Source organism: Chelonia mydas, chromosome 14 (assembly GCF_015237465.2).
Source record: "Chelonia mydas isolate rCheMyd1 chromosome 14, rCheMyd1.pri.v2, whole genome shotgun sequence".
NCBI lineage: Eukaryota > Metazoa > Chordata > Testudines > Cheloniidae > Chelonia > Chelonia mydas.
This window is the reverse complement of record NC_051254.2, coordinates 26,559,163-26,582,631: the sequence shown is the minus strand read 5'-3', so window position 1 is coordinate 26,582,631 and position 23,469 is coordinate 26,559,163. Positions and strand designations below refer to the sequence as shown.

General features: G+C 43.7%; 1 protein-coding gene across 1 annotated transcript in view; it reads left to right on the top strand.

Annotated features, from left to right (window-relative positions):
- The window catches only part of DHRS7C (dehydrogenase/reductase 7C), a 36,333-nt gene that overhangs the window by 4,980 nt on the left and 7,884 nt on the right, over positions 1 to 23,469 (top strand). Inside the window, exons 3-6 of the mRNA XM_007072482.3 lie at positions 6,339 to 6,451; positions 9,770 to 9,980; positions 12,573 to 12,665; positions 18,900 to 19,055. Of these exons, the coding sequence (XP_007072544.1) occupies positions 6,339 to 6,451; positions 9,770 to 9,980; positions 12,573 to 12,665; positions 18,900 to 19,055 (573 nt within the window). The remainder of the gene's footprint in view (positions 1 to 6,338; positions 6,452 to 9,769; positions 9,981 to 12,572; positions 12,666 to 18,899; positions 19,056 to 23,469) is intronic.

The following is a 23,469-nucleotide window of genomic DNA, read 5'->3' as shown; positions in this document are numbered from 1 at the left end:
AGAAAAACAGAGCATAAAATAAACTTTAGTTGAGCAACTGCTTAGCTGATTACCCATACCACTTTTCCTCAGGTTCTTTTAATTTTAATTCCTAATTCCTAAGGATATGAGAATTGAATTTAGCTTTATAGAGTTCTATTAAATATCCTTAACAGCAGCTTAATTGTAAAGGATATAAGAAGACAAAAATAGTATTGGACTGTGATTTGCCTAACATAAATGATCAATATATCCATTTAAGTTTTTCAGAATCAAATCACACTAGGAAATAACACTTATACTCAATTATTATGTTGGGAAGGTGACTTTGTTTAGATTCTTGACTAAGAGTCAAATAGAGCCAATTGTTTATTAACTCTGGTGTTGCTAACACAACAGAGAAAAATAATCCAAAGCTGGACCACAAGCCAATTTGGCCAAATACTTCCATGCTAATTCACCAACATCTCCTCCCCATGGATTTATAGCAGTCAAACCTTTTAATCTATTTCCCAATGAACTATATTATCCCTGCCATCTGACTCCTAACTACCTAAGATGAATTCCTGCATTTATGACAGCCTATATAGAATGAGTGCTGTTCGAGAAGTTTGCACGCTTGGTCTCATTTTATATCTGTATACTAGAACTTGGAAGGCAGTATGAAACCAGTAACTATGGTAGCCACACATAGTGTTTCACAGTCTTAGTTAACAGGAACATACCAGTCCTTGGCTTGTGGATTGGCTGGAGCCTAGCACAGGAATGACTCATCAGTGCATGTGGCTTAATCAGGGTCTAGTTCAGGAAAACAGAAAGAGACAGTTAAAAGGTTCATATTTAAGATAGGTACTTTATATCACCAGGATTCCCAGGTGGCCAGCCCTGGACCTCAGTCTTCTCCCTTCCAGGTCTTTTTGGATTTTGGGAAACGATATGCTGAAGGAGACAGGCCATTTTATCCCATTTCTTGGGTAATCCAACTTGGTTCCCCTTCTTTGAGGTGCTTGGATGGACCAATCAGACCCATACTTCTGCCTAAAATTTGAAATGTCCAACAAAAATGATGGTTGTGGTCTCTCACTATTCAATCATGAAATGAAACATCAGCTTTTGAGTAGAGCTGTCAAGTAATTTAAAAAAATTGCGATTAATTGCACTGTTAAACAATAATATAACACTATTTATTAAATTTTGTGGATGTTTTGTACATTTTAACATATACTGCTGTCAGTTACAACACAGACTACAAAGTGTACAGTGCTCACTTTATATTTATTTTTATTACAAATATTTGCATAGTAAAAAACAAAAGAAATATAGTTTTAAATTCACCTAATACAAGTACTGGAGAGCAATCTCTTTATCATGAAAGTTGAACTTACAAATGTAGAATTATGTACAAAAAATAACTGCATTCAAAAAAAAAACATTGTAAAACTTTAGAGCCTACAAGTTCACTCCGTTCTACTTCGCGTTCACCCAATCACTCGGACAAACAAGTTTGTTTACATTTGCAGGAAATAATGCAGGAGATAAACTTCTTGTTTACAATGTCACCTGAAAGGGAGAATGAGTGTTCGCATGGAGCTGGTGTAGGTGGTGTCGCAAGGTGCTGTGCCACATATGCTAAACATTTGTATGCCCCTGCAAACATTTGTATGCCACCATTCCAGAAGACATGCGTCCATGCTGATGATGGGTTCTGCTCGATAATGATCCAAAGCAGTACAGACCAATACACATTCATTTTTCATCATCTGAGTCAGATGCCACCAGCAGAAGGTTGGTTTTCTTTTTTGGTGGTTCGGGTTCTGCAGTTTCCACATCAGAGTGTTGCTCTTTTAAGACTTCTGAAAGCATGCTCCACACCTCATCTCTCTCAGATTTTGGACTTCAAAATTCTTAAACCTTGGATCGATTTCTGTAGCTATGTTTAGAAATCCCACATTGGTACCTTCTTTGTGTTTTGCCAAATCTTCAGTGAAAGTGTTCTAAAACAAACAACATGTGCTGGGTCATCATACAAGACTGCTATAACATGAAATATATGGCAGAATGTTGGTAAAACAGGAGGAGACACACAATTCTCCCCAAGGATTTCAGTAACAAATTTAATTAACACATTATTTTTTTAATGAGCATCATCAGCATGGAAGTGTGTCCTCTGGAATGGTGGCTGAAGCATGAATGGGTTTACACATGTTTGCCACATTTGGTACGTAAATACCTTGCAATGCTGGCAAAAGTGCCATGCGAACTCCTGTTCTCACTTTCAGGTGACATTATAAATAAGAAGTGGGCAGCATTATCTCCCATAAATGTAAACAAACTTGTTTGTCTTAGCGATTGGCTGAACAGGAAGTAGGACTGAGTGGACTTGTAGCCTCTAAAGTTTTACATTGTTTTGTTTTTGAATGCAGTTATTTTTTGTACATAATTCTACATTTATAAGTTTAACTTTTATGATAAAGAGATTGCACTACAGTACTTGTACTAGGCAAATTTAAAACTATATTTCTTTTATTTTTTACTGTGTAAATATTTGTATTAAAATAAATATAAAGTGAGCATTTTCACAATAAAGAGGTTGCACTACAGTACTTGTATGAGATGAATTAAAAATATTACTTCTTTTGTATATAATAAAGTGAGCACTGTACACTTTGTATTCCATGTTGTAATTGAAATCAATATATTTGAAAATGTAGAAAAACATCCAAGAATATTTAATACATTTCAATTGGTATTCTATTGTTTAACATTGCAATTAAAACTGTGATTAATCATGATTAATTTTTTTTAATCGCAATTAATTTTTGTGTAAATTGCGTGAGTTAACTGCGATTAATCAACAGCCCTACTTTGAGCTCTTGCAACTGGAGTGAAATTGTCACACCAAGGCAAGTTAGGCCATAAATGTAGGTACAACCACCATGGGACATATCTTGAACACCAGCGGGTTTGCTCCGGTAGGCAACTTACCTTCCCAAGTTGCTTTCCATGGGCCACTTGGTGGTGTATTTCTTGGCCAACTTTGCAGTTATGCTTCCTCAAGTTGCAATTTCTCCATCTGTTCTCATTGTGTTAACAACAATGGTGGGACCTTGAGCTAAGTTTGTGCATTATTAATCAGTTACATTTCTGATTATTGCACTTTGTGATTAGGTGTCCTTATAAACACAGTATTTGGTTTCAGTTCCTTTTATTAACTGCTTCTTTCAGCACAGATGTATTTCACTAGCTTGATAACATAAGTATGCTTGATTGCATGCATTAGCCTTATTTCTTCACTTTATCACTTAAACTAAAAGAAAGCATTATGAGTACAAACCCTGTCTTTCCTAGCAGGATTGCCCATGAGGTAAGCCCTGTCACTAAAAATTACAGTATTTTATCCAAAGCTGTATCATTTATAGCTGACTTCCTTTTATACACATTTTAATCACAAAATTAAATATAGATTTTAACTATGAAATCTTGTTAGCTGAACGAATGGTACATTCTTATGAAAGGCTATAGCAACTCTGGGTTCCCTTGGACTATTCCAGAAATCTAGCCGTTAGTTTTTGCATGTTTATTTGAATAGCATCAAATCCTTCCCCAAACAACTCCAAGGAAAACTCTACAAACTCCTCCCCCACAAACTCACCCAAAGGACCTTCTACATGCTTCTACATACACTACAGATTGTTGTAATAAGCCGTAGATCCAATGTCTTTATTAAGACCATGACTTTTAGTGTCTAGCAAAGTTGTAAATTTACGTTCCTGGGCTTGTCTTTTAAAAGTGGGTGTGCAGGTTTCCTTTGGGGATGAGGACTGATGAGATGAGGAGAGTGATTGCTTTGTGAAAAGTGTTCACATACAGGTGATAGGGTGTTTTTGTCTTATATCATTTTCCTGCGTGTGTTCATTTGAGAACATAGTGATTATCTGCTAGTTGTTATTGGGTCATTTAGTGCACTGGAGGAGGTTCACCACATGTGATAATCATTTGTAGGACCCATGGATCTTGAAAGGTGTGTTGTGGGGGAGTTTTGATCATTGTAGCAGTGGAGATATGTCTGCAGGTTTTGCATCTGTTGTTCTGGCAGAGTCCGCTTTGAGTTAGTGTGTCCTGATCTGTGGGGAACTTGCTTCTGATGATGAGCTTGGAGAGACTGGGGGGTTGTCTGAAGGTCAGAAGAGAGGGTTCAGGAAAGATTTCTTTCGGGATAGGGTCCCCATTGACTATGGGTTTTAGTTGTTTGAGATAGCCCATATGGGTTCCAGTGTGGGGTGTTAGGTGACAGCAAGGGGTGTGGGATCAGCTACAGAAATACTGCATACAAAATTATTTAGTTAGTCAAGGTTAAGGAAGACTGCAAGGAATTTCAAAGGGACATAACCAAGACAAGTGAATGGGCTGCTTGAGGGCAGATGACATTCTATATCAACAAATGCAAGGTATTACCACACTGGAAGGAATAATTTCAACTACTAGTATGTGAGTACGTAGACAGAGGTGCCAGTGGGCTTGTGCAGCCCAAGCTGAAGGCTGTGGGCACTGCAGTCTCACTGCAATTTAGTGAGTGTGATGATCCGTCAGGGTTCCCACAACCATATTACCCCCTCTGCTTCAGCAGGTGAGAACTTTGCTGCTGCTAAGCTCTGCATATTGTCAGCTTCCTGACTCTCTAGCCTGTCTGCCTTGTCAGCAAACTCTTCAGGGCTCTGCCAGTCATAACCTTGCCTAGCATGTAATCGTCAGTAAACCTCAATTCCCAAGTTCCTCACAGATGCCTTTCTCTGCAGTGTTCGGCTCTTCTTACTTTAGCATCCACAAATCTTATCAAATTTGTTGTGCCTTCAAAGAGACAGTTCACAACCGCTTATTAACTTAATTTATTCACAAAAGGACGTAGGTTTACGTGATACCAAATATAAGGAATAAGTAATGGTTACAAACAAATGAAAGTAAAAATATTCTTCTAAGAACCCCCCCCCCAGCAAACTAGAGTCTTTTCTTCAAAGATGTTTTTCTCACCATGGTTGGCTTATATAGCTTTAGCTTTAGTTCCAACATATGGAACTCAAAACACTTGGTTTTTGACTCTTCAGGTGAATGATAACCTAGGGCAGGGGTCTCAAACACGCAGCCCACGGGCCGCATGCGGCCCGCGGGGTTATTTTCTGCGGCCCGCCAGCTCCCCACGGGCCCCCCGCCCCCCGAGCATTTACCTACAGTGGCTCCGGCCCGGCACACACTGGCGGCAGGGCAGGCTCCCTGCCTGTCTGCCCTGCCCCAGCGCCACTCCGGGAAGCGGCCAGGACCTGGGGGAGGGGGGGCACAGGGGTCTGTGTGTTGCCCTGGCCATGCCTCCGGATACCTCCCCCAAAGCTCCCATTGGCCGGGAACAGGGAACTGCAGCCAATGGGAGCCTTGGGGGAGGTACCTGGAGGTGCGGCCAGGGCAACACACAGACCCCTGTGCAGCCTCCCCCCCATCCCCGAGGTCCTGGCCGCTTCCCGGAGTGGCAGGGGGGCAGGGAAGGCAGACAGGGAGCCTGCCCTGCCCCCGGTGAGCGCTGGGCCGGACCCACCCCCCGAACCCCTCCTGCAGCTGAACCCCCTGCCATGAGCCCCCTGCCGCACCCCACACCCCTCCTGCACCCCAACCCCCGGCCCTGAGCCCCTGCCGCACCTTGCACCCTGCCCCCCTGCCCCACCTTGCACCCCGACCCCTGCCCTGAGCCCAAACACTTTTTAAGGACATAATTCCAATACATATCCATAACTCTTTGTACGCACCCTGTACATGCACCACACAATGAGTTTTGAGATCAGTGTGTTACCAGTTTGCACATGATACCTTACATGACACCTTTTAGATACATATTCTGACAACAGTGTGTCAGGTACAGTCAGTCAGGCCTGACAAGAGTTGCTGACACCGAGTAGAGAACCACCAATGGGCCTCTGTGTCACACTGAGCTAGCTAGATTAAAGATAGTGCTGGTAGAGCTCCATGAACTGTAAATTACAGCCTCCTTGCTGCGTAAATGTAGCCTCAGAGCCGTGACCTGCAAGCTCCTTGGCTATTTAGAGCTTGATTAGATCATGGGGCTAGAGTGCACCATTCTGCATGCTTTTAATATTGTAAAAGATGTTAATCTGTTTTGTACTTACTGTTCATGTATACATTTCCTGTACCGTGAAGGGGTTTATGTTTCTTCATTCTTTTTTATTGTTTGCTTTTTCCAAAATTAATGAAGTTTGAAAAAAACATTGAATTCATCAACAGCAGAACAATCATTTCAAAGTGAAATTACTCCAACTGACTTTTTACTATTCCTTATTAATATATTTATTTTCCAGAATGCTCTCGAGTCTTTCACTCTGGAGGAGCGAGGTTAGTGCTATGTGGCAAGACATGGGAGAAGTTAGAAGCCTTGTATAATGCTTTAATCAGTGTGGGAGACCCCAGCGTGGTAAGTATGTCCTCTCCTTGCTTTGTGCCTTGTCAAAGTATACAGATCTGGAGGGAAAATATTAATGATCTCGTGCTTGGCACAGTTTTTACATACAAATGAATTTCGGACAGTGGCTGTTAGAATGTTTATGGCTTGTATAAAGTCCATTTTCAGTCCTAGTGCCACATGCAGGCTGCTTAAGTCATATTTAGATTCTCAGATATATACAGCCTGATTTCCAGAAGTGCCAAAAGTCCACAAGGTCTGCTGAGACCAAAGGGAGTTGTGGGCACTCAGTCTATTTTGAAAACAGGGCTACTTTTATTTAGGTCCCTAAAAATAGCATGTGGACCCTAGTTTTAGCCCTGGTCTACACTAGGACTTTAGGTCGAATTTAGCAGCATTAAATCGATGTAAACCTGCACCCGTCCACACGATGAAGCCCTTTATTTCGACTTAAAGGGCTCTTAAAATCGATTTCATTACTCCACCCCTGACAAGTGGATTAGCGCTTAAATCGGCCTTGCCGGGTCGAATTTGGGGTACTGTGGACACAATTCGACAGTATTGGCCTCCGGGAGCTATCCCAGAGTGCTCCATTGTGACTGCTCTGGACAGCACTCTCAACTCAGATGCACGATTGTTTGCCGTTGCTCTGACGCAGGTAGGGGCGACTGACGACACGGCTTACAGGGTTGGCTTACAGGGAGTTAAAATCAACAAAGGGGGTGGCTTTACATCAAGGAGTATTTCAGGCAGGACTTCACGGAGGGTTCCAATAAGAAATGGTGCACCTAAGTTATTGTTCTTATTGGAACAAGGAGTTTAGTCTGGCCTCTGATTGATACATGGCTAGATTTACCTCGCTGCACCTTCTCTGTGAGTGACTGCAGTGTGACCTAGAGGAAAGAGTCCCCTAGACGGGGGGCGGGGGGGGGGGGGTTTGCAAATGAGTACAAAACAAATCTGGTCTATTTCTTTTTTTGATCCACTCCATCTATCTTTTACATCTTTGGCTGGCAGCAGACGGTGCAGAAGGACTGCATGCCATCCACATCTCATGGCTGCTCAGCAGAAGATGGTACAATAGGACTGCTAGCCATCCTCATCTCTTGCCTGCCCGGCAGAAGATGATGCAATAGGACTGCTAGCAATCCGTATCGCCTGCCTGCTCACCATAAGATGGTTCAATAGGACTGACTGCAGGACTAAAGAGAATGACCTGATCAAGTCACTCCAAATTTAGTCCCTGTGCCCATGTCTGCTTAGGCGCTCCTGATCGACCTCACAGAGGCAACCAGGAGCACCTCGGACATGACGATGACGGCTACCAGTCCTACTGTACCTTCTGCTGCCACAAGGCAATGGGTTGCTGCTGCTGTGTAGCAATGCAGTACCGCGTCTGCCAGCACCCAGGAGACATACGGTGACAGTGAGCTGAGCGGGCTCCATGCTTGCCGTGGTATGGCGTCTGCACAGGTAACTCAGGAAAAAAGGCGCGAAACGATTGTCTGCCCTTGCTTTCACAGAGGGAAAAAGGGAACGGGCCTGACGATATGTACCCAGAACCACCCGCGACAATGTTTTAGCCCCATCAGGCATTGGGATCTCAACCCAGAATTCCAATGGGCAGCGGAGACTGCAGGAACTGTGGGATAGCAACCCACAGTGCAACACTCCGGAAGTCGACTCTAGCCTCGGTACTGTGGAAGCACTCCGCCGAGTTAATGCACTTCATGCACTTAGAGCATTTTCTGTGGGGATACACACACTCGAATATATAAAACCGATTTCTAAAAAAACGACTTCTATAAATTCGACCTAATTTTGTAGTGTAGACATACCCTTAGGCACCTGGTTTTGAAATGCTAGGCCCCAGTGCTTCAACTCCCAGTTCTGCCCCAATTTAACAAAAATCAACATGCACATCAATTACAGGGACTAGCCCAGGTTTTCTGCTCATGCTAAACTTTATGCTACCTCAGAGGTTTCCTGACCCTGGCACTGGCCAAGGCATAGGTTAGCCACAGCAGCTCTAACAGGTTTCAGAGTAGCAGCCGTGTTAGTCTGTATTCGCAAAAAGAAAAGGAGTACTTGTGGCACCTTAGAGACTAACCAATTTATCTGAGCATAAGCTTTCGTGAGCTACAGCTCACTTCACGAAAGCTTATGCTCAGATAAATTAGTTGGTCTTTAAGATGCCACAAGCAGCTCTAACTTCTCCACTGCCCACAGGGTCACTTGCCCACAGTACCGAGTGGCTGGGAAGGGGACAGAAGAGTCAAGCTGGCATCCAGGCAAACCCAGGAGTCTAAAGTTTGGGAAAGGCAAGATAATTGTCAAAAGGGATGTGATGATGCACCTCCTCCTTCTCTGTTCCCACCTAATGCTCCCTGGGCCTAGGGAACAGACTACAGAGGGCATAAGTTCTTGTAGGTCACACACTTTTCTGCCACCCTGTCCTTTCCTGTCCCCATTTTTGTTCTGAGAGGGGAGGGTTAGGGGACGGCCCTTTCTGTTCACACTTCTCCAACCACTTTTCCTCACAAAATGTCTCCATGTAACAACCCCTGAAAATATCATCAACATGCAGGGGATAGCAGGAGATTCATCTGTGTGGGAGTGGGGTCAGTTTGCTACATGCACCCCAGCATTTACTTTGGACACAACACTAGCCACTAGTGAAGAGAAGGGAGGTGGGATTTACCCCAGTTGTGGAGCTCCCAAGTTGCCTAACAGAGGGGTTTCCTTCAGCAAAAGCCACATTTTCAAAGGTCATGAGTTGGGCCATCAGCTACCATGGGATAATTTAAAAACCATGAGATTTTAAAGAATAATGACTTGGTGGGTGAGGTAATATCCTTGACTGGACCAACTTCTGTTGGTGAGAGAGACAAGCTTTTTCAAGCTATGGAGCTTTGCCTCAGGTCTTGGAAAGGTACTTAGAGTGTCACAGTGTTCTGGCTTCTGAGCCTTTATAGTGCACTCAGTCAGTTTCCCAGCTTTTCTTCATAGGCACAATGGCTAGAAATTGACTAGTTTTAAAAATGAAAGCTGAGATTCTCCCATAATTTCTGGGCTTCAGGAACTGGGATTTTAAGAACTACATCAAGTATTGCAAGAGTCATGATAAAATCATGTGAGATGGCAACACTGAGTCAGATTCCTCTGAGAGTGGGTAAAACGGGAAAACAATATTCTCAAAATGATGCTGAGAGCACTTTCTTTGCATATGACAGTAAATACACTTTAAAACAGAGAGCTGACACAGTCTACTTTCATATAACCTTGTATGTCTGAAATAACAAAACACTATTTCCTTTTTTTAAAAAAAAGACATTTACACCAAAGCTCGTACTTCTGGATCTCTCAGACATAAACTGCATTCAAGATGTAGCTAAAGAAATATTGGATTGCTATGGATGTGTGGATATATTGATCAACAATGCTAGTATGAAGGTGAAAGGACCAGTGCAGAGTATCTCCTTGGAACTCGATAAAAAGATTATGGATGCCAACTATTTTGGACCTATAACACTAACCAAAGGTATTTTGATTTTTTTTTCTTTTGAAAGTGCTATTTAAAGATTGGGTGCCAAGTCATTGTGTTGTGTTGTGGCATGGCTTGGGTCAAATTTTGCTTTCATCTCCATCAGTGTAAATCAGAAGAATCTCTACTGAAAATCAGTGGTTTGAAATTGGAGCAAGTGAGAATAGAATCAGGCGCCCTGAGTTTGAAGAGAAAAGTGTTTATCAACAATAAGTGACATCATGGCCCAATTTTCAAAACACCCAGTTATATGTTTGCAAGTGACCCCTGTAGGCATGTGCTTCTACTGTCACAAATCAGTAAGGAGTGCATGCAGCCAGGCTAAAACTTAGCCATGACAAGACTGTATCCAGCACATAATTGTGTACAAATTTGGGGTGCACTTAGGGCTCAATCATGCAAGATGCTGATCACTCTGGTCCTGATGCAGCAAAGTACTTATGCACATCATTAACTTTTAGTATGTGAGTTGTCCCATTGACTTTACTGGGGCTACCCATATGGTTAAAGTTAAGCACATGTTTAAGTGTTTTAAAGGACTCGGGACTTGAGAGCACCATACAGGATCGAGCCCTTAGAGCGGAGGGATTTTGTAAAGGTACTTCAGAGAGCCAGATATTTTGCTGCCTTCTGTTTCTCCCACCTTTCTCCTTCCCTCCCTCATTCTTTGTCTGCTGTCCCAAGAGCAACCAAAGTATCATTCAGATGCTCTTGGTTCTACCCTGTTGCTCTTTCTCATCATCCCAGGGAAAGCATCTCGAGACTGCTATCAGCTCTGTTGCAGGGAGTACACCTCTAGAACTGCCAATCACTCACATTCATTTGTAACTTTTTAACATTTTTCACTCTTAAGGAAAAACAGTCTGGTGTGTGTGTGTGTGTGTGTGTGTGTGTGTGTGTGTGTGTGTGTGTGTGTGTGTGTGTGTGTGTGTGTGTGTGTGTGTGTGTGTGTCCAAAACACTAAGCTGTTGTATACACCCCTGGGAAGGCTGAGAGCTGGAGTCAGGCTCTGGCAGAGGCTGAAGAAGGATCTCTCAGTTGCCAGATCTCTTCATGAGAAAGAGATGGGAGGAAAATAGTGGGTCTCAAAATTACACTAAATATACAGATGGTCAAGAAGATCCCAGCTACACCACAGGAATCAGTGTCAGGGGCAGACTCTCGTGCAACCCAGCCATGGCAAAGAGCCATTGGAGCAGGGACTTGAACATGACCCTCCCAAGGGAGTGTTCCAACCACTGGACTATAGAGTCAACCTCACACTTCCTTGCTCTCTGTCTGACCCAATGAATATTGAGTTATTTTATACAAAGTGGAACAACTTAAACAGGAGAGATATGGATCTGGGCCCTAAACCCCACCCCTTTCTTCTGCATTTCACTCAGGGCTAGCTTAACTAGCAGTCTGCTCAGCTTGATGGGTTCTAAGGATCCCTTTCTTAGGCACCTAACTCTTCCCATACAATGCAGCTTCAGCCCCCTCCCCCCGCCTCCACACCTCCCTCTGGGCCCAGAGGTATGTGATTAACCTGTTAAAAATTAACAGGTTAATTTGGGTTTAAGTTAATTGCAGGCATTAACTGCGATTGATTGACAGCCCTAATTACAACCCATACTTGATGGTGACCACACCCTGAAAGAAATCCTTTCTGAGCTCCCTTTTCTGGCCTTCAAACAGCCGGCCAACCTCTCCAAGCTCATCACCAGAAGCCAGCTCCCCACAGACCAGGAAACATCAACTCAAAGCGGCACCAGACTCTGCAAGAACAACAGATGCAAAATTTGTAGACATATCTCCATTGCTACAATGATTAACACCCCCCACAACACACCTTTCAAGATTTTTGGGTCCTACACATGCCTATCATAACGTGTGGTGTACCTCATGCAGTGCACTAGATGCCCCAATAAATAATAAAAATAATTAATAATAAATAATTAATAACTAGGTGGGTGAAATCAGACAATCACTATGTTTTCAAATGAATTCACACAGAAAAAATAATAAAAGATTAAAACACCCTACCACCCATGGGCAAACACTTTTCACAAAACGATAACTCCATATCTGACCTCTCAGTCCTCATCCTCAAAGGAAACCTTCACAACACGTTCAAAAGATGAGCCTGGGAGCTTAAATTCATAACTTTGCTAGACACTAAAAATCATGGACTGAATAGAGACACTACATTTATTGCTTATTTTTATTACAACAAGCTATAACCCACTAATCCCCCTCCCCAGCCTTTTTAATCTCCCCCACTCCATGACTGGAGGGATGTTAACTGACCATGTTCCCTTGAAAGGTACCTTGAAATATGTGTTAACTATTTGGGCTAAACAATCTGTTTGACCTTGTGTTTAGCTGTGACACACTGAGTACATTTCCCAGACCTGAAGAGCTCTGCGTAAAGCTTGAAAGCTTGTCTCCTTCACCAACTGAAGTTGGTCTAATAAAAGATATTACCTCATCCATCCTATCTCTCTAATATCCTGGGACCAACATGGATACAACAGAGTTTCTGTGTCTCAGCTTAGTTCACATTCATATTTTTTCACTTTTTCCTTTTTGTTGTTTTTGTTTTTTCAGCCCTGCTTCCCAACATGATCTCAAGAAGAACTGGCCAAGTTGTCCTAGTAAATAATATCCAAGGAAAATTAGGAGTCCCATTTCGTGCTGCCTGTAAGTCATTACAAGACAAAATTTACATTTTAAAGTGTGAACTATAGCTATGACATGATGATTTTGATATTAGCTCATTAAATATTCTAATTTGAAGTAGGGTTCAGCAAATCATCTCTATGACTTCTGGGATGAATAAATTGCAAAGGATTGGCTAGTGTGGTATTGGGCTTTATTTATTATTTTAATCTGTCATTATGTTCTATGCAGTTGTTAATATAGTTTTTTAATTCACAACAACCATGGCCTTGGCCAACTGGGAAATATCAAATCAGGCCCAGACCCTGCAGTGGAATTAATGACACTTCCCAGGGGTGCACATGCCTGCATCAGATTGCAGGATAGGGGCTGATGGCCCCACAAGTGTTACTGATAGGTTACACAAAAATACCCCCGAATCTATATGCTTCTGGAAATAACATCAATGTATAGATCTGAGATAATAATACATTTACCAGCACTACATTTTAGTTACAGACTTATTGTATACATTTCAAGATTAATTCTTACGAGTCAGTGAGGAGACAGAGGTAATGGGCTAGATCCCTCGCTGGTATAAATTGGCAAAGGTCCACAGAAACCAATAGAGCTACACTGATTTATGCCTCCTGAAGATCTGGCCCACTGTTTTTGATTTGTTTTGTTTTGTTTGGGGGGGGGGGGGTTGCAAAAAGGTAGTTATAAATCTTCTAATCCAGCTTTTCCTAATTCTCCTCTTTCCTTCCGATAAATAATTATCCTCCACATTTGCTATTCAAATATATTTTACAAAATCAGTTGCATTATATTAGCCATATGTTTCTTCAGAACCTAGTGGATCCAAGCATATCCTGCAGGGTGCAATGTTTATAGCTCAGGTATGACTGGCAGATTAAGATACTCAAACCTTTGGTGACTGCTTTATTGTCTGCCCTAGTGTGGTGTGGCAGGTAGGAAGCCTGGACAAGTATCAGGTTAAAATAATGTTAACTCTTTAGTAATCTGAATACACAGGGTTGGACCCTAAGTACTTGTGCCTGGGAAAGATAAGGACAGGAACCAGAAGAGGAAAGGATCAAAAAGCCAAGAGCAAACAAGGTGTGAAGAAAGAGAGTGTGATCAGCAGTGTGGAATGCAGCTGAGAGATCAGGGAGGATGAAGACTAAAGAGATGCCCTGAAAGTTCTCCAGGCAACTGTTCTCAGAAACTTTGGCAAGAGAAGTTTCAGGGGAGTGGAGAGGGCTGAAGCCAGACTGGTGTTATCCTGGCTGGAGTTAGAGGAGAGGGACTCCAAGAGACACATTCAAAGAGTCTGGAAGTGAAGGCTGAACTGGTGAGGGGGCCGCAGATAGAGATGTGCGTGTTGGTGTTGGTGGTGTTGAAGGGATGTTTTTGATGATGTGGGAAGACCAGATCATGGTGATATTGTGTGGGAGAGGAGCTGAGAAGTTACTACATAGTAACTGAGAAGTTAAGGAGGAGTATCAGGTGCTATACTGTTTGAGGAGTCTGATCTCACTATGACCTTCATGTGTGCCTGCCTCCTCACTCTATGAGCTCTTCCTTTCAGCTGCCAAGAAGTAGACACAGTCATCTCCTCTCTGAGGCCTGGTCTACACCTAAAAGGTATTGGCTATAATACTTTGGATTAATTTCAGTTGTTGGGTTTAGTGTGCACAGGGTTGGTGGCCTGTGATATACAGGAGGTCATACTAGATTACCTGGTGGTCCTTTCTGGCCTTAAAGTCTCTGATTCTTTAATTTACCTAACAAAGCCAGAACCAGAGCCAACAGCTAGGAGTTGAAGCTAGACAAATTCACACTGGGAATAAGGTACAAACAGTTAACAGTGAGAGTAACTGGAACATTGAAACAGCTTCCCAAGAGATGGGCAGATTCTCATTCACTTGCCGTCTTTACATCAAGACTGGATTTGTTTCTAAAAGATACACTATAGTCCAACCAGAAGTTATTGGGCTCAGTGTAGGAGTCACTGGATTGCATGGCCTGTGCTATGCAGGAGGTCAGACTAGCTGATCAAAATGGCCCCTTCTGGCCTTAAATTTCATTAATCTATGGTGATGAGCATCCCAACAAGCATCTTCATAAGACACAGATGTCAGGGTCTTTTGTATTCACCCAGAGCTGGGGACAAGAAGGAGCTTAGGCCCTGTAAAGGGAGTAGTGATGGCTAAAGGAGTGACATCATGCGGGTGACCAAAACATGAGGACATTTGCTTCTGGAGTAACCAACCACTGGAGTCAGATCCTTGCCATTTGGAGGAAGCTGTGTGATGGGTCTGTAGAAGATGGAGGCATCATACCGCAATATGCTTCACCAAGGGACATCCTCCACAAGTAGGGATCACTGCAATGGCAAAGGAAGAAGCCACCATTTGGCACCAGATATGTCATAGGAAGGAGATCCTATGGACCAGAGGGGAAGAAAGCCCTCACTGGAGTCTGGCTTGTTCACTCTGAACTCAGTAAATTCCTACATGCCGCTTGGGCTTACATTGCAAGTGGATGGGGTTCTAGTACAGGGAGGGTTGGATACAGGAGCAGTGTTCTTCATGGAACCTTGCTCTCTTCAGCAAAGGGTTATGGTCCTCTTTCTAGGCTTGGAAGAGACAATTTCCCTTCCTTGGTACCAGCCTCACCAACACATTCATTTATAGCAATCTACAAAGAAGCAGGATGTGCAATCAGTTGGCCAGAGTGGAGAGGTACCTATTTTCAAGTTAACATATTAACACATTAAGTTTACACAAAGTTAATTTATATGGGTGTTTCCTCCCATTCACACACAAACACTCTCTCATGAGTATGGTAGTGCTTTCAATCCAGGCCAGCCTGGTTTAGAGCAGGCTATAGGCTAGAGCCTGGGTGCTGCTTTCGCCTTGCAGTGAGGATGCAGGCTAATACTCCAGTGTTGATAATCTTCCAATGTCTTCTCACAAGTCCCTGTATGCCCAGAACAGGCAAGTTTCCCCATAATTCACTTTAAAGTGATTCGGCTGACTGCAGCATTAAAGACCATGGGATCTGTCCCCAGAAACACACAGAGAAGTGCAGCATCAGTGAGGACACAGTAATTTGGGTATGGTTTGCAGTGTGGCTGCTCCCATCCTGACAAGACTAACTGGGGAGCTCAGGCCCAAGTGCTGATCAACTGAGCTAACTCTTCAGTGAAGACACCCCCCTTTTGGACAGCTCTCTTTGGCCCGATTTCTGTCTTTCTTCGACTGTCCTACTAACATACACTGCTGAAGTATCATGAGCTCCAAAGGTTAAAAAATTATAGGTTAGAGCCCAAAAATCATGAAACTTTAAAAAAAGGATTATATCATATTTCAGGATCTGTCTTTTCCTTGTTGATTCCTCCCCCCGTCTCACCCCCAGTACGTGTGTGTGATAATTAGAGTTGCCAGTTGTGAATACCAGGGTGCAATCCAGATCAATGAGTAGCTGTGTCATCCCACCCTGCAATCTGGGGTGCCCTTTACTCTGCTTTGCTGCTGTAGCCTCCAACCTGGACTGCTCACAAACAGCCTCCAGCATGTAAATCACTCCCAGCTACATCTGTGTGTGCTGCAGCCAGCCAGCCAGTCACACCTTGGCTCTTCCCAGCCTAGGTTATGCTGCATGGTGACCCCAACACACTTCCAGTCTTAGGTTTTCCTCCAGAAATGTATGTTCTGTACTGCCCAGCCCTCTCCTGGACAGTACAAATATGTTAAGTCCCTTATTCGTTTAACAGAACAATACACACACAATTTGTTACCCCAAATGAAGTTACCCAGACACTTCAACTTGAACACACAGGATTAGATAAAATAGTAAAACAAGTTCATTAACTACAACGAGCGAGATTTTAAGTAAGTACAAGTAATGAGGCTTTAAAGTAGGAAGTGGTTACAAGAAAAATAAAGATAAAACACATACTGGTGCCTAACTTAATGAACTATGTTAGATTCAAAGCAAAGTTTTCTCACTACATGCTTTCAGCAGTCTTACTGACTAAAGTCGTACGGTCAGGACTCCCTACCACCCCCAGAGTCCAGCCGCCACTTCCTTTGTCTATTCAGGTGCAGTGAATGTGATGGGCAGTGTGAGAGAGAGAAAGGGGTGCCTTGGGGTATTTGCATTTCCTTTTTATAGTTTCAGTCCCCCTCTTGAAAAACATTTCCAGCTGAGAACCAGGAGCCTATGCGGAAGGATAGTCTCTATTGGTTTTTTTCACCTGTTTGAACTTCCTTTGTTTTCCCTTTTCTGCTTGAAGACTGTTTCCTGCTTGTATGCAAATTAAGGCTAGCACATATTCCTTCCTTTATTTAGGACAGACCTGACTTCTGCCTGGGCAGGGCTATGGGGTTTGGAATCTGTGTTAATAACACCAGACAGGGGAATCTTATAATTTCACATACAATGTTGCCATACATATTTTACCAGGACAATACTGACCAGCAAATTATGATTTTTCAAATGATACCTTACAAGGTGTAAGCCTGGCTTAACATGTGTGACTTGCCTCATTTCTTAGTAGGCATGACTGGGAAGGTGAATAGAAGGTTAAGTTATAAGTAGGGGCTTGACGAACTGTATGCTTGAGTCAGGATAGTGCTAACTAAGATAAGCAGCAAAACTCAGAGCTAGAGACAATGGACAAGATAAAGCTGGAATGTAAAGATCAGGTCCCCTGTGAACAGCACGTGGATAGAGCATGCTGTATAGGGACTGGTTCCTGCAAAGTAATCAATCCAATAACAAAATGTGTGATTTAATGTAGAGAAAATACAATGTAATGTGTTAATGTATATAAAGGAAGAGTTTTTTCTGTGTAACTCTGGATGTGTGGTATGCCCTATACCCACCCCTACCTTTGAGTCTGAGCAACACAGTAGCTTTGCTGTAGGTCAAATAAAGGAACCTGAATGATGAAATCCAGAATAGAACTGAACGTTTTGGATCCCAGAGAACTGGATGAAATGTTCTCCCAGAACTGGAAAAGGTGTTCTGGATAAGCCAAGTGGAAAAGGTCTCAGAGGGAATCTCAACAAAAGGCATGCTTTGTGTAAGATTATTAGAATAGTGTGTAGGATGTAAATACAGGGGTGTATTCAGTCACACCAACTCTCCCAGATTTATTGAGGGAGGTGATTCTGTTCCCAGTAGCAGGAGCTCTCACTGCTGTCTGATGGTGCAGAACTTTCAGCTTTTCTTCAGACTCCCGAATCCCAGGAATTAATTCTGTCTCTCCCACCTGACACCTACCTAATCCCCAGCCCTGCCACTAATTATATGCCCCCACTGCATGTCAGTGCTTGCCCAATATCCACACCCCCACCCCGCTCAGCAATTAATTCTGCTCCCCAGACTTCAAATCAATTCTGCCCCCGCATCTGACAGTCACCCAGGCCCAGCATCAGCCCTGTGACCCCTCTAGCCTCCACCTCTGCTTCTCCTGCAGTTCTTGGGGGATCTTCACAGCCTGCTCGCAGGCCTTGGAGGGTCAACTGCAGCTGGCCACTCTTCACTCCCCCTCCTCCTTTTCCCAGGACTGGTATTGCAGGATTCGGGGACAGAAGAGGAGGGAGCAGAGTGACCCATTACATGGGGAGCTGCCCTGAACTGCTGGGCTCTTTCTGCTCCTTCTCCCTGTTCTACTACCCAAAAGTATTCTCTGGCTCCCATGGCAGCGGGGAGAGTTCTGCCTGCCCCTACTTCCTGAGCAGAGAAGCCAATCGGAAGCACAGACTGGACTGGAAATGTGCGATGGCTGGTGTTTCTCAATAATGCTAGCCTGGCTCCAGCAGGGGTCAGAATTGGGTTATTAGATGAAATGGCCAGAGCTGGCAATTATTTTTAACTCAGACACCCATTAACAGATTTCCTTGTAAATTCTCATAAAAATTATTCTCTATGCAAAGAGTAAGCGCTGTAGGTTTGGGGGGGATACAATCTATTTAACCAAAGTGGTTAAATCCTTGGTTTAAATGTTAAATTCAGCTCAACCTTAGCTATGGAGTGATGATCAGTGCTTTCATAACTGTGTCTGTATGATGTACTACTGTCCATTTCACCTGCCCTCAGCTGCAGAGTGAATCTCTTCGATAGTTGACTTTGGTTTCCTCTCCTCTCTCTGGAAAACTGTTATCATGTGCAGGCAGAGTTACGAGGCAGAAATTTCCAGGTATGCATTAGTCAGTGTTTCTGCATTTTATAAGGCTGTTTCTCCTGTTGCTTTTCTCTTAGATGCTGCTTCTAAGCACGCTGCACAAGGATTTTTTGATTGTCTTAGAGCTGAAGTGGAAGAATTTGAAGTTTGTATCAGCACCGTGAGTCCAACATTCATCCGTTCATACCATGTTCAACCAGAGCCTGGCAACTGGGAGGCCTCCATTTGGAAATGTAAGATTCAAAGAGCAAATGAGAACCAAAGGAGCAATAGAAGTAGAGGATACGGAGGTAGGGGGTGGGTGAATAGAAGGGAGACAAGAGGAGTGTGTTTCAAAGTGGATCAAAGCTGATCAAAATGCTCTAGAGAAATGTTAGTGCATGGCAGCAGAGTCCACACTTTAGTGCAAGGTAGATTTACATCCCACCTTGCTGTGAGCTAAGGGTACGTCTACCCAGCCTGTGGAAGTGAGCTTCTCAGCCCAGGTGAACAGCTCTAAAACTAGATGTATTGACAGCTCTTTGAAGTTGCAGTTTGGGCTGGAGCCTGGGCTCTGAAGCCCACTCCCATCCTTAGACATACGGTAAGTGTTCATTGAGACAGGCCCCTAGAGAGAACAGATGATGGGGGCAGAATAAAAGAGAGATTGCGTAAGTCATGTGAGCAGTGTAGGGAGAGGAGGAAGACATGGGAGAGTGTAATGGAGTGTGTGAAAAGAAAGGCACCAGGCAGGGGAGTGAAAGCGAGGGAGCTGTGATGGGTAAAGGAAGTGGAGTTGGGGAAAGGTGTGATGGGAGCATGGAAGAGAAGGCCAGCAAGAAGGGCAGGTGAGGAAGGGAAGGACAGTGGAGGAGGAGTATGACTGGGGTATTGAGAAGAATCAGTGAATGAGTTCAGCTTGGGTGAGAGAAAAGACCATGCAACTTTACTCACCATTCTGCCAGATGAGTATTCAACTGGGAAAGCTTTTGCAGCCAGTTGATCTGATTCTGTATTGCCAACCCAAAGCACCGAGTCAGACCCCTAGAAATCATGAGAATGACTTAAAAATCATAAGATTTTTTTAAAAGTACTAAATGTTGGGTCTGTTTCTTTATCACCTGGTCTTAGTCTTTAGTTTTCACTCAGTTCACCTTTTCAGGCTTTTCCTCATGTCAGGTGGGCTAAAAATTGGGAGTTTGGTGGTCCGTGTGTGAGATGAATTTGGTGGGTCTCAACTCTGGTGACACAAGCTCCCCACTGTACTTTGCATTAATGCGGGGGCTCCCAAACTTTTTGCCAGTACGACTCCATTTTAGCGATTTATCCTCCTGGGACCACAGACAGCAAGGAAGATGCCATTTTGAACAGCAAAATGGCATTCTCCACACAGTGTGTCTTCACATGCACTGTTTCCTGTAGTCCGTTGGTTCGACAATGATGTTTTCATGCTATCTCTTTTTGTGGATTCTGGAGTGACTCTGAAGTCCAAAGTGCGACACGCATGCCTGTGAGCGGATTGAGCAGGCAAAGTCATTGGTGAGTGTCTTGGTAGCTATAGCAGTGGTATGAAGCTTTTTCCCTTGCAGCTGACAGTCAATTATTTCTGTCCTCTTCAAAGGTTTGGAAAGCTCTGAGTGTTGTGTGTCACCATGCTGATCTATTTGATCAGCCTTCTCGAGATCATCCGGTTTTATTGCACCAAAGTGTGTGCTGTTCTTGATGCTGTCCTTGTAGCGCTTTCTGGGGTGGCCTTGATTCCAAAGTCCTTGTGCCAATTATCCATAGAAATTTTTTCTGGGGAGTCAATGTTCAGGCATCCTAATGATGTGTCCAACCCAGTGTAGCTGGGCTTTTATCAGCATGGCCTAAATGCTTGTGGCATTTGACTTTTGGAGAACCTCCGGGTTGGTAATTTTGTCTTGCCAACAGATCCCCATAATGGCACGCAGAGATTGCATATGGAAGACCTCTAGCTGTTTGATATGCCATTTGTATGGTGTCCAGGTCTCACAGCCGTAGAGGAGAGATGTGATCACAAAAGTATTGTAAAGTTTTATTTTTGTTGAGAGGGTTATGTTGTGGGATTTCAGGACTTCGTTACATAGTTTTCCTAATGACTGAGAAACTTTCTGTATCCTGTTCATAATCTCTTTGTCAAGAGATCCATCATTGGAGACGTTGCTGCTGATATAGGTAAAATTGTCGATTTGATTTAGTTGCATTCCACTAATGGAGGTGCTCGGGGATATGGCCTGGAGGGGTGAAGATGACTGATGCAACACCACAGTTTTCTCCAGATCGATTGTGAGGCCAAACAATTTTGATGCTTCAACGAAGCGATCTACGATGCACTGGAGATCTCCCTCTGTGTGTGCTAGGAGGGCACAATCATCAGCAAAGAGTGCTTTTCTTATTAATAGTTCTGTTACTTTTATTTTTGCTCTAAGCCTTATAAGATTGAAGACTGAACCATCCTGTCTGTATCTGATGTATATGCGTCTGTTGAGCCTGTTTGTAGCATGGTTGAGAACTTGGGTGAAGAAAAGATTGAACAATACAGGGGCAAGGACACAGCCTTGTTTGACTCCATTTGAAATGGGAAAGGAGTCTGAGAGATCTCCATTAAAAAGTACCTGACTTTGCATCCACTTATGGAATAAATGAATGATCTTTACCAGTTTTGGTGGGCGACCAAATTTTCTGAGAATCATCCATAATCCTCCTCTGTTGACTGTATCAAATGCCTTTGTCAAATCAATGAAGATGCAGAACAGATCCATGTTTTGTTCGACACATTTTTCTTATATTTTCCTGATACTAAAAATCATGTCTATGGTCCTACAACCAGGCCTGAATCTGCACTGAGCCTCAGGTAGATTGGCTTCTGAGACAGACGAGATCTGTCAGTTCAGGAGGATATGAGCAAAGATTTTTTCAGCGACAGACAAGAGAGATATGCCACGGTAGTTATCACAGATTGTTTTGCTACCTTTATTTTTAAATGAAGGAATAATTATGGCATCTTTAAAATCTTGTGGTATTTCTTCGTTCTCCCAGATGTCAGCAAGGATCTTCTGGAGTGTTGTTGCCATCTTTGGACCAGCAGATTTATATATTTCTGCCAGTATTCCATCTCTGCTTCTGGACTTTCCTGAGTTCATCATACTGGTTGCCTTTTCTGTTTCTTCACGTGAGAGTGGTGAGTCAAGGTGGTGTTGAATAGGCTTTTGAAGCACTTGTTTCAATTTAGGATGTATGGGGTGTACGGGAGAGGTAATACCTTTGAGTGATTCCAACTGCCGCACTCTTTGCGTGGTTCTTTTCCTCTCTGGTCTTCAGTGTACACCCAGCTCTCACCTATGGCTGCCACACCCTGGTAAACTGCCTCGGCAGGCGGGCTAAACCAGGTGAGGATAACCGGAAGTGTGGAAACTGATGGTGATTTAGGGATTGCCCTCCCAAACATATGAAGACTGTTCTGGTAACCAAGGCGAAAGAGACCATATACTGTTCCAATGGCTTGAAAAGCAGCGCAGCAACACATTGTGGAAGGTGACAGGCATGATGGGGCACTAAAGAAGTCTGGCTATCCACTTCAGCTAAAGAAGCCTACAGTTGTAACAGCCTTTGTGCCACTGGGCCAAGCTTCAGCAGCTAAGAGAATGGGATTGTCCCAGTGCAACGACTCCCATTTTAATCAGCCTCACACACACGTCATTCATGCACATCTCTCTTCAAAAGTCCTGTGGCGATGGAGTGGCAAAGCAACAGGTGAAGATGATTACTGGCAGGGTAGCCACAAGCCTGCATGGAGGCAGCCTGGGACATTGGTCGCCCATCCCTGACCCAAGGGCAGCAGAGAAGCTCACCAACTCCCCAGGCAATGGAGCGATCCTTTTTAGGATTGCACTGCTCTTCCTTTGTATGGGAAGGGGCTAGAAAAGGTGCCTCAAACTTTGCCTGCCCAAATCATATCTGGCCAGCTTACCGCAGCTGGTGGATCAGCCTCAGTGCTGTCGGAAACCAAAGATAACTAAAAAGCACTAAAGATTGCTGCTTGGAATTTCAGGACTCTCATAGATAAAGACAATACCTCTCGATTTGAAAGAAGAACAGCTCTCCTTTCAAAAGAGCTAGCCCAGTATGACATTGACATTGTAGCCCTCAGTGAAACTAGTTTGGCAGACGAGGGCATTATTACAACAACCAGCTGGGGGTTACACCTTCTTTTGGAAGGGAAAAGAACCAAACAAAGATAGAATCCATGGAGTGGGAATTACCATCAAGACCAAACTCTTGCAATTCCTTGAAGACTTCCCAATAGGCATCAACTAAAGACTCATGAAACTGCGGTTACCCCTAAATAAGTTGTGATTTGCTACCATCCCACAGTTTTGGAACCAATGTACTAATGGGTGAACTCAGCAGAGATGCCAAGAACTGTCTGGGCCGTGGGGACTGAGCTATCCCTGGGGACCTGTGATGGGGTGTGCATACCCTGCATTAGGCAGGAAAGGGTTAATCCCACACTATGGGTGGAAGAAATCGTGCCCTTCAGATCCTGCTGGCTATGCTCCAATTGCTGTGCTAGTATAAAGGAGAGTAGCCCAGCTAAGTCTGGGCTGACAGCCAAGGAAGAAGGATACTTTGGGAGGCTCCAGCCCA